The following is a 12,690-nucleotide window of genomic DNA, read 5'->3' as shown; positions in this document are numbered from 1 at the left end:
TCGAGGCATCTTAATGAAATTTGGTATGTAAGTTCCTGGGCACTCATCTCAGATCGCTATTTAAAATGAACGAAATCATTACCAAAGACGGATAAAGCGATGACACTTGGGTAGGTGGGTTGACCTTATGACGCAGAATAGAAAATTAGTAAAATTTTGGACCATGGGCGTGGCACCGCCCAACTTTAAAAGAAGCTAATTTAAAAGTTTTGCAGGGTGTACTTTAGCAGTCGTTGAATATATCATGAGAAATTTGGACGGAACGTTACTCCTATTACTATATGTGTGTGTAAGGTGGGATTCGTCGAAAGCTGGGGTAGCACTCAGCCAATCCAGAGTCGAAAAAGGACACCTATTTCCTTTTGAAATGAACACGTCAATTTTTTGTTGGTATTTGGTCAAACACACACCGTAGCAGAGAGGTAGACTTGGCCGAGGTACGGGAGGTGGACTGCAACCGAAGGTTGGTGAATCGGTGGACTGATTTCCCAAACAACCGGAGGTTGGTGAAATTGATGATCGTCACCAGTTGGCAGGCAGGCAGGCGGATTCTAGCAGATAGGTGAATACTCATGGTGGACCGTTGGATCGGTGTCCAAACAACCGAAGATTGGTGAAACCGATACACGTCGCTGGTTGACAAATTGGTGGAGTCCGGCGGATCGGTGAATACGGAGGTGGACCGTTGGATCGGTTTCCAAACAACCAAAGGTTGGTGAAACCAACACACGTCGTTGGTTGACAAATTGGTGGATTCCGGCGGATCGGTGAATACGGAGGTGGACCGTTGGATGGGTTTCCAAACAACCGGAGGTTGTTGGGTGACAATTTGGTGGATTCCGTCGGGTCGGCGAATACGGAGGTGGATCGTTGGATCGAGCAACCGAAGGTTGGTGAAACCGATGCACGTCACTGGTTGGCAAATTGGTGGATTCCGGTGAACCGGATGGTGGATCGCTGGATCGATTTCCAAGCAACCGAAGGTTGGTGAAACCGATACACGTCCCTAGCTGACAAGTTGGTGGATTCCGGTGAACCGGAATTTATTTACAAAAACCCAATTTATTCGGTGGTTTCTTCCCGTAAATGGGTAGGCGACGCACCAGTGCCGGGGGGAAACTGTGAGGTGGAAATTAAATTTCCTCACTCACTATTCTCCCGACACACAAAAAGAAAGCGACCAAGGTGACCTACTACACACAGGATCGAAAGTACAAAGCAAGGTAATGGCGTCCGCTCACACACATGGGGTACGGATTTTACCTTGCTGAATGTTGAGCTTTCGATGCCCATGAAATGTAAATTATTTCTACTTAAGTATAAGTGGATATGAAGAAGATGAGAATTAAACGCAGTCGTAGCTAGGCGATCGGCGTGCGAATGAAATGCTTTCCCGTGATTACTTGCATTTGTCTATGCCTGTCATTCGCTTGCAGCCAGCAGTTACAGTGGTGGCGTATGTAATGGGGACAGTGCATTGGTTACAGTGGGGTCCATGTAGGGAATACTTGTGATGCAGGTAAAAGCGGCATTACATATGCTCTAAATAAAAATTAGCAAAATCGGATGAGGACCACACCCACTTAAAAAAAAAAATTTAAGTCAAATTTTAACAAAAAAATGAATATCTGTACAGTAGTTATATAAGTAAATTATGTCAACATTCAACTTCAACATTTGTCTCCAAAGCTCTCAGCTGATTATCTAATGTTCGGTTACACCCGAACTTAACCTTCCTTACTTGTTTCATACTAAATTTGTCCAAAAAAATGTATCATCACAGCAACCCATATATGAAATTCCGCACCTTTTTCGCTATTTATTGCATCCCTGCATCGATCTCGATGGCATCAACTCCCGGTAATTTTAACACTTCGTTCAGTGTCAAACGCTCATTCCACACCTTTATGCTCGCTTGCAAAAATAAGCAACTAATGGTTATGATAAAACCGATTCCATAAAATTAAGACACGTTCCAAGATTGGTTTAACTAGCGGGACAAAATGCGTTTGAGTAATGTAGGGGTCGTAAAATTCCTAAGATCAATGTTTAACAAATACCAAAATAATTTAATCTCTGTTCGCGCAACTTTCAATATGAGCTTTAAAATCAAGTTTAGAGGATATTGCAACATCTAAATCAATGATGTATCTGTGCATCGGCATATGTTTCCAAATAAAGCATATGGATTTGCATTTATTCAGTTGCACCAGTTAATCTCATAATCTATATTCTAAGAGTGGATAAGCATATGGAACTTCACGTCATCCGCAAACATTGACGAGTTACAGCAACATACATACAAACACAAAATAGGATCAAGATGGCTTCCTTGCGACAAACCAAATGTAACACCAATTAAACGAGATAAGCAGCCCCTAAAGATTACATTTTGTGCTATACCATTTTGGTAGGACATTGAGCAACGCAAGAGAACAGCAGTTGGAAAACCTTAACAGTCAAGTTTACAACAGTAAGATCGAGTGGGCAACTTCATCAAACCCGTTACGCCTTTTGTCGGCACATTATTTTTGAAGTGGAGAGAGCATGAGAATTGAATTGAAAAGCTCCGTCACATACGCAGTTTTTCATATAGATGCGTTTAACGCAATCTTATGGATGATAAGTATATTACACGTATTTTTATGGAGAACGGCAGATCGTGCGACACAGGCGCCATCTCACATGAAAACATAGCCAACTTTCAACTTTTGTTGCAAGAAAAGCATAAGAAGAAGAATGCGTCATTTGCTTTGGCTAAGGGTGCTTTCACACTTTACAAGTGAAATTATTTTTTTTGTTCGTTGATAATTTTCCACCGTTTTTCACAATTATAAACTGCATGTTAACAAATGATTAACAGACAAAATATGTTAGCAAGCATTTTTCTTGTATAGTGAGATTGCTTATAACAGTGCTTTGCGAAATTTTGTATGTGAATGGGCAAAGCGAAATAAGCGAAATAAGCGAAATTGCTAAGTCTGAAGTTCTTTTATATTTACAAACGCAACCTCTTACCTGATTGTGGCGATGTTAAAGTCATGTATAAGATTGCGTTGAACGCATCTATATGAAAACGGGGGCGGAAGCTGTTATTCCTTTTATGATATAATTCCTTGCAAAACTATTAATTTTGGACTTTTAATATATTTGGATCAAGTTAAAAATTATTTTCGGATTTATATTACCTGAGCCCGATAGAACTAGTTAAACTCAGACTTTTAAAAATAAAAGTCCGGAAATAAAAGTTAAATCCGAACTTTTATTGTGGGCTTTACAATTTGTTTTCAAGTTTAAATCGCTGGACCCTCGTGAAAGATTGACTGCTTTGATACAAATGCAAAACACAAAGTAAAACAACAGGACTTCTTATATTTTAGAGCCAGGAAATTTGCTTTTTTGAACAAAACAAAACAAAATCGGTGCTAAACAAATATTTTTGGAAGAAATTCGATGCAATTAGTGAACAATTAAAGACATTTTAATATGTGCAAAGTGTGGATTTTTTGTGTAATTTTACTTTTCACATAAAAGTCTTTTAAAAAATTAATGAAAACAAGTAAGGAAGGCTAAGTTCGGGTGTAACCGAACATTACATACTCAGCTGCCAAATTACAGCTTGCAAAACTTTCAAATTACCTTCTTTTAAAAGTGGGCGGCGGTGCCACTCCAATTGTCCAAAATTTTACTAATTTTCTATTCTGCGTCATAAGATCAACCCACCTACCAAGTTTCATCGCTTTATCCGTCTTTGGTAATAAATTATCGCACTTTTTCGGTTTATCGAAATTTTCGATATCGAAAAAGTGGGCGTGGTTATAGTCCGATTTCGTTAATTTTAAATAGCGATCTGAGATGACTGCCCAGGAACTTAAGTACCAAATTTCATTAAGATATAAATTTTACACAAGTTATCGTGTTCACGGACAGACGGACGGACGGAAATGGCTGTTATTATCAACAGGTCTGGAAGCACTGCAACCTTTGTGCAGATCGATTGTGCAAAACGGACATGGCTAAATGAATTTCTTTTTTCGCCCAGATCATTTTCATATATAAAAAGTCTATATCTATCACGATTAGTTTATGCCGTTACGGGGCACCGTTATACAAAAATAATTAATATACTCTATGAGCTCTGCTCAGCTGAGTATAAAAAGTAAAAAAATAGCGGAACCATGACTTTCTTCGAAGAGAGCATTCAAATGAATTTCAAAGTGGGATGATGAAAGTCAAAAGCAAACCAAGTAAAACGCATTTCCTGTCATTCAACGAGCTAACCTACAGTCGACATAGTTATGATTCATTTGAACTTCCTTGTGCGTCGTCCACTACTTACCGGTAGTTGAATATCAAATTGAGAAACGCCATTATCAGTCCAATTACATTGAGTATTAATTTAAACTTTTCATAGTCATCTTTATAGCGAACTTTGTCATTTCTGTTCAAAATGGATACGTTAACGTCGCCAAGAATGATCTGCAAAAAAAAAAAAAATTTAAAAAAGAAATAATAAGAATGGAAAATTCACAAAATTAATGGAAACTGTAATACATTGTATATATATGACTTAAATTTCGTGTTAAAGAAGCAAGTAAACAAGCAAACATTGAAAAATAAAAGAAATTATATTATTTGAATTATAATTGCTTCAAGCACTTGAGAATTGCTGTATTTATTAATAACACATACATATGGAAAATACAAGGAGATTGCGGTGAGCAAGGAGTGGTAATGAAAGTGGGATTGCGGTTGAAGTGAGAGTCGGATAGTGAGGAGTGGGAGTAAGTGACGGAATGGGAGTAGCTGTGGAAGCAGATGTAGGTATAGAAAAGGTAGTGAGATTGGAGTGGGAATTGGATTTGTGTTGGCTGTCGGCGTGGGTATTGGCGTGGGTGTGGGAGTGGAAAGGAAAAAAGTATAAGGATATGAATATGAAGATAAAGGCAGTGAGAGAAGGACAGAAAAAAGGACGAAGAATTTGAGATAGTGTAAATGAGAATGGGATAGATAGTTATGGCGGGAAGAGAGGGTCACTGATTAAATGTGGGCAAAACAATTTTCGGGGAGAGCAACGTCAGCCGGTATGCTAGATATACATTTCTTACAGGGTTGGGCATTTTAACAATACATATATATATACTATATAAATAGGCAAGTTGAAAATTTCGCGCCCCTTTTGCATCCTAACTATAACTCTAAGGTATAAACAATTACTGAGAACTGCAGGCCTTTTAAAAAATATAAATACAGCAAAATTAGTGCACAGACTCTATACGTGTGAAATGTGTAATTTTCATGATTGATTGATTAACAACAAAGCACGTGATAAACTATTCAGGTTTATGCATTTAAGTATATGTTGGTTGTTGCTCTGTTGGGTTGTTTTATATGAAAATATTAAATATAAATAAAAATAAAATTAAGTCAAACTAAACAAACTAAAATAAAAAAAAACAAAATAAAATTAGACAAAATGATATAAACAAAATAAACCAAAATTTAATAAATTACAAAAAAAACAACACAAGTAAGAAAGTCTAAGTTCGGGTGAAACCGAACATTACATACCCAGCTGTGTAGTTGAAACGCTGTTTTTGTTTGCTTTGTGTGCTTAATATATGTGACCCGGTCTATGAAAAGGTGGCTTATGACCCAAAAAAGAAATTGCGAGAAACAGTTGTTAAAGATAAACAATGCATTTCTTCAGTTTCTTAGTAGTAGTAATTTTTTTTTGAGTCATAAGCCACCTTTTCATAGACCGGGTCACATATAGTGTTATAAGGCTGCGCAATAATGCACATTTGTTGTTATTCTGAACTTATTTTCTCTCTCAAAAGAAGCTAAAAGGATGCAGAGGCTACTACTAACGAACTTGAGCGGGTAAAAATGCAGTTCAACACTTGTAGCTATGAAGAAAAAATAAATGCTAAATTTCGTTCGGATTGGGAGATTTTTTTTCGACTTATGGCATTAAAATTATTTTGGAAAGAGTAACAAGAAAAGGGGCAGAACACGCCCATTTTCAAAATGCGTTTAAGTTTTGATCTTAGCTCGACCATACCACTACGGAGGTAGATTATCAATCAAATTTAGTTAAATACGATAGAGTTATTACAAAATTTGTTAAGGTTAAGCCTTTAATAAAAGTGGGTGTGGTCTTTAACCGATTTGACTATTTTCACTCAGTCTATATAATTTGGCAAGGATAGGGTCTCTGCCAAATTTCAATGTAATATCATTTGCGGCTTGTTAAACTTCTAAACTATCTTCTAAACGTGGATGGTGCCACGCCCATATTCCAAAATTTTTTGGAATTTATGTTTTGCGTCATAAAACCAATCCACCTACCAAATTCCATTAGCTTATCGGTATTCGATTTTCGAACTATCTCAATTTTTCCATTTTTCTAAATTTTCGATATCGAAAAAGTGGGCATGGTTATCGTCCGATTTTGTTCATTTTGAATACTAATCTATTCGGGGTTCAGATAAACCCGTATACCGAATTTGGTAAGATGTCTCAAAATTTGCTCAAGTTATCGTATTAACGGACGGGCGGACATGGCTTAATCAATACATTTTTTTACGATTCTGATGATATTGATATATGGAAGTCTATATCTATCTCGCTTCTTTTATACCTGTACAACCACCCGTTATCCAATCATAGTTATAACACCCTGTGTACAAGTACAGATGGGTATAAAACTGACATAAAATGAAGTAAATTTAGACAAAACGAAATAAACAAATTAAAGTAAAATAAAATAAAATGAAATAAAAGAAAAAAGAATAAATAATAAAGAAAGTAAAATAAAAAAGTAATAACAATAAAATAAAAATCGCGGGTTCGAATCGAGCTCAAGGCCTAACAATAACTTTTTATCATTATTATTGTTATGATAAATTTTTTCTTTATTGAAAAAATTTTTAAATTAGAATAGAAGAAAGAAAAAATTTTAGACAACTGCCAAAGCTCGTTGTATAGATCCATTTCGGGAATTCCTTCATCGGCAACGTTTAGGCGCCGCTGCTATAACCATTCAGCCACCACAGCGGTTTTTTGTTTGTCTTCATTAATCCTACTTCTATTCTGGTTTGTGCCAATTGATATTCACACAACTGCGACATCTGTTGCAGAATAGCTGTGAAAATTGGACTTTTTTTTTGTTGGCAATGCTGCCATAGTGTCATATTTTATTGACACTTTTTTTCTCCGTGCTCTGGGATGTATTAACAATTTTTGTTGTTATATCGGCCTACTGATTTTAAGATCGCGGGTTCGAATCGAGCTCAAGGCCTAACAATAATTTTTTATCATTATTATTGTTATGATAAATTTTTTCTTAATTGAAAAAATTTATAAATTAGAATAGAAGAAAGAAAAAATTTTTTAGGTAACTGCCAAAGCTCGTTGTATAGATCCATTTCGGGAACAGAATAGAAGTAGGATTAATGAAGACAAACAAAAAACCGCTGTGGTGGCTGAATGGTTATAGCAGCGGCGCCTAAACGTTGCCGATGAAGGAATTTAGCAGTTCCCGAAATGGATCTATACAACGAGCTTTGGCAGTTGTCTAAAATTTTTTCTTTCTTCTATTCTAATTTAAAAATTTTTTCAATTAAGAAAAAATTTATCATAACAATAATAATGATAAAAAAGTATTGTTAGGCCTTGAGCTCGATTCGAACCCGCGATCTTAAAATCAGTAGGCCGATATAACAACAAAAATTGTTAATACATCCCAGAGCACGGGGAAAAAAAGTGTCAATAAAATGACACTATGGCAGCATTGCCAACAAAAAAAAAGTCCAATTTTCACAGCTATTCTGCAACAGATGTCGCAGTTGTGTGAATATCAATTGGCACAAACCAGAATAAAAGTAGGATTAATGAAGACAAACAAAAAACCGCTGTGGTGGCTGAATGGTTATAGCAGCGGCGCCTAAAAGTTGCCGATGAAGGAATTTAGCAGTTCCCGAAATGGATCTATACAATGAGCTTTGGCAGTTGTCTAAAATTTTTTCTTTCTTCTATTCTAATTTAAAAATTTTTTCAATTAAGAAAAAATTTATCATAACAATAATAATGATAAAAAATTATTGTTAGGCCTTGAGCTCGATTCGAACCCGCGATCTTAAAATCAGTAGGCCGATATAACAACAAAAAAATAAAATAAAAATATTAATATAATAATATAATTATAAAAAACGAAATGAGAGAAAATAAAAAAGGAGATTTGAAGGCAAGGGAAAAAAAGGAAAGCAAAGGAAATGAAGGGAAAGGACAGGAAAGTAAACGGAAATAAAAAAATAAAAAAAAGGAAAGAAAAGAAAAGGAAAGGTAAGAAAATAGGAAAATAAAAGGAAAGAAAAGAAAAGGGAACAAAAAGGAAGGAAAGGCAATGAAAGGAACAGAAAGGAAAGCAAGGGAAAAGAAAGGAAAGGAAATGAAGGGAAAAGAGAAGAAAATAAAGGAACGCAAAAGAAAGAAAAGAATAGAATAGAATAGAATGGAATAGAATAGAACAGAATAGAATAGAATAGAATAGAATGGAGTAGAATGGAGTAGAATAGAATGGAATAGAAAAGAAAATAAAGGGAAAAGAAAATAAAAGGAAAGAAAAGAAAAGGAAGAAAGGAAGGGAAACGAGAAGAAATTAAAGGAACGGAAAAGAAAGAAAAGAAAAGAATAGAATAGAATAGAATAGAATAGAATAGAATAGAATATAATAGAATAGAATAGAATAGAATAGAATAGGATAGAATAGAATAGAATAGAATAGAATAGAATAGAATAGAATAGAATAGAATAGAATAGAATAGAATAGAATAGAATAGAGAAGAATAGAATAGAATAGAATAGAACAGAATAGGATAGAATAGAATAGAATAGAATAGAATAGAATAGAATAGAATAGAATAGAATAGAATAGAATAGAATAGAATAGAATAGAATAGAATAGAATAGAATAGAATGGGATAGAATAGAATAGGACACAATAGAATAGAATAGAATAGAATAGAATAGAATAGAATAGAAAGGAGTAGAAAAGAATAGAATGGAGTAGAATAGAATAGAATAGAATAGAATGGAATGGAATAGAATAGAACAGAATGGAATGGAATAGAATAGAATAGAATAGGATAGGATAGAATAGAATAGATCAGAATAGAATAGATCAGAATAGAATAGAATATAATAGAATAGAATAGAACAGAATAGAATAGAATAGAATAGAATAGAATAGAATAGAATATAATAGAATAGAATAGAATAGAATAGAATAGAATAGAATAGAATAGAATAGAATAGAATAGAATAGAATAGAATAGAATAGAGTAGAATAGAATAGAATAGAAAATAAAGGGAAAAGAAAATAAAAGGAAAAAAGGAAAGGAAGGAAGGAAAGGAAGGGAAAGGAAATTAAAACAAATAAAATGAAAGTAAAGGAAAGGAAAAGAAAGGAAAGCAGGGAGAGGAAAAATTGCGGTGTGTTATTGTTGTATGTGGTATACTTAGTGACCACTGTAGTGGTTGAATTTGAACTACTAGGCGAACTCTAGTATTAATAAATGCGTTAAAAAAATTTCACTAAAATAATGCACTTTCACAAAAAATATTTGGCACTATCAAAACCAGGGGCGGAACACGCCCATTTTCAAAATGCGTTTAATATATTTTGACTCGTACCGGAGATATTAGTTTATATTACCATACCACTTTTTATACTCAGTTGAGCAGAGCTCACAGAGTATATTAAGTTTGATTGGATAACGGTTGGTTGTACATATATAAAGGAATCGAGATAGATATAGACTTCCATATATCAAAATAATCAGGATCGAAAAACAATTTGATTGAGCCATGTCCGTCCGTTAACACGATAACTTGAGTAAATTTTGAGGTATCTTGATGAAATTTGGAATGTAGGTTCCTGAGCACTCATCTCAGATCGCTATTTAAAATGAACGATATCGGACTATAACCACGCCCACTTTTTCGATATCGAAAATTTCGAAAAACCGAAAAAGTGCGATAATTCATTACAAAAGACAGATAAAGCGACGAAACTTGGTAGATGAGTTGATCTTATGACGCAGAATAGAAAATTAGTAAAATTTTGGACAATGGGCGTGGCACCGCCCACTTTTAAAAGAAGGTAATTTAAAACTTTTGCAAGCTGTAATTTGGCAGTCGTTGAAGATATCATGATGAAATTTGGCAGGAACGTTACTGCTATTACTATATGTACGCTTAATAAAAATTAGCAAAATCGGAGAAGGACCACGCCCACTTTTAAAAAAAATTTTTTTTTAAAGTAAAATTTTAACAAAAAATTTAATATCTTTACAGTATATAAGTAAATTATGTCAACATTCAACTCCAGTAATGATATAGTGCAACATAATACAAAAATAAAAGAAATTTTCAAAATGGGCGTGGCTCCGACCTTTTTCATTTAATTTGTCTAGGATACTTTTAACGCCATAAGTCGAACAAAAATTAACCAATCCTTTTGAAATTTGGTAGGGGCATAGATTCTATGACGTTAACTGTTTTCTGTGAAAATGGGCGAAATCGGTTGATGCCACGCCCAGTTTTTATACACAGTCGTCCGTCTGTCCTTCCGCATGGCCGTTAACACGATAACTTGAGCAAAAATCGACATATCTTTAATGAATTTGGTTCACGTGCTTACTTGAACTCACTTTATCTTGGTATGAAAAATGAACGAAATCCGACTATGACCACGCCCACTTTTTCGATATCGAAAATTACGAAAAATGAAAAAAATGCCATAATTCTATACCAAATACGAAAAAAGGGATGAAACATGGTAAGGTAATCGGATTGTTTTATTGACGCGAAATATAACTTTAGAAAAAACTTTATAAAATGGTCGTGACACCTACCATATTAAGTAGAAAAAATTAAAAAGTTCTGCAGGGCGAAATAAAAAACCCTTAAAATCTTGGCAGTTACTACATATATAAATAAATTAGCGGTATCCAACAGATGATGTTCTGGGTCACCCTGGTCCACATTTTGGTCGATATCTGGAAAACGCCTTCACATATACAACTACCACCACTCCCTTTTAAAACTCTCATTAATACCTTTAATTTGATACCCATATCGTACAAACTCATTCTAGAGTCACCCCTGGTCCACCTTTATGGCGATATCTCGAAAAGGCGTCCACCTATAGAACTAAGCCTCACGCCCTTTTAAAGTACTCATTAACACCTTTCGTTTGATACCCATATCTTACAAACATATTCTAAAGTCACCCCTGGACCACCTTTATGGCGATATCTCGAAAAGGCGAACACCTATATAACGAAGGCACACTCCCTTTTAAAAATACTCATTAACACCTTTCATTTGATACCCATATTGTACAAAAGAATTCTAGGGTCACCCCTGCTCCACCGTTATGGCGATATCTCGAAACGGCGTCCACCTATGGAACTAAGGATTACTCCCTTTTAAAATACTCATTAACACCTTTCTTTTGATACCCATATTATACAAACAAATTCTAGTGTCACCCCTGGTCCACCTTTATGGCGATATCTCGAAAATGCGACCACCTATACAACAACCACCACTCTCTTTTAAAACCCTCATTAATTTAATGGTATTAATATCGTACAAACACGTTCTAGAGTCACCCCTGGTCCACCTTTATGGCGATATTTCGAAACGGCGTCCACCTATAGAACTAAGGTCCACTCCCTCTTAAAATACTCATTAACACCTTTCGTTTGATGCCCGTATTGTACAAACAAATTCTAGGGTCACCCCTGGTCCACCTTTATGGCGATATTTCGAAACGGCGTCCACCTATGGAACTAAGGATTACTCCCTTTTAAAATACTCATTAACACCTTTCTTTTGATACCCATATTGTACAAACAAATTTTAGGGTCACCCCTGGTCCACCTTTATGGCGATATCTCGAAACGGCGTCCACCTATGGAACTAAGGATTACTCCCTTTTAAAATAATCATTAACACCTTTCTTTTGATACCCATATTATACAAACAAATTCTAGGGTCACCCCTGGTCCACCTTTATGGCGATATCTCGAAAATGCGACCACCTATACAACAACCACCACTCCCTTTTAAAACCCTCATTAATACCTTTAATTTGATACCCATATCGTACAAACACATTCTAGAGTCACCCCTGGTCCACCTTTATGGCGATATCTCGAAACGGCGTCCACCTATGGAACTAAGGATTACTCCCTTTTAAAATAATCATTAACACCTTTCTTTTGATACCCATATTATACAAACAAATTCTAGGGTCACCCCTGGTCCACCTTTATGGCGATATCTCGAAAATGCGACCACCTATACAACAACCACCACTCCCTTTTAAAACCCTCATTAATACCTTTAATTTGATACCCATATCGTACAAACACATTCTAGAGTCACCCCTGGTCCACCTTTATGGCGATATTTCGAAACGGCATCCACATATAGAACTAAGGCCCACTCCCTTTTAAAATACTCATTAACACCATTCGTTTGATGCTCATATTGTACAAACAAATTCTAGGGTCACCCCTGGTCCACCTTTGTTGAGATATCTCGAAACGGCGTCCACCTATGGAACTAAGGATTACTCCCTTTTAAAATACTCATTAACACCTTTCATTTGATACC

The 12,690-nt window shown here is 35.4% G+C and overlaps 1 protein-coding gene across 4 annotated transcripts in view; it reads right to left on the bottom strand.

The window, feature by feature from the left end:
* The window catches only part of LOC137250770 (transmembrane protein 120 homolog), a 71,816-nt gene that overhangs the window by 13,569 nt on the left and 45,557 nt on the right, over nucleotides 1-12,690 (bottom strand). For all 4 annotated transcript variants that reach the window (XM_067784177.1, XM_067784178.1, XM_067784179.1 and 1 more), the window contains one exon: nucleotides 4,340-4,479. In XM_067784177.1, coding sequence (XP_067640278.1) covers nucleotides 4,340-4,479 — 140 coding nt within the window. The remainder of the gene's footprint in view (nucleotides 1-4,339; nucleotides 4,480-12,690) is intronic.

This window comes from Eurosta solidaginis, chromosome 4, assembly GCF_040869045.1.
Source record: "Eurosta solidaginis isolate ZX-2024a chromosome 4, ASM4086904v1, whole genome shotgun sequence".
NCBI lineage: Eukaryota > Metazoa > Arthropoda > Insecta > Diptera > Tephritidae > Eurosta > Eurosta solidaginis.
This window is presented reverse-complemented; position numbering and strand designations above follow the sequence as displayed.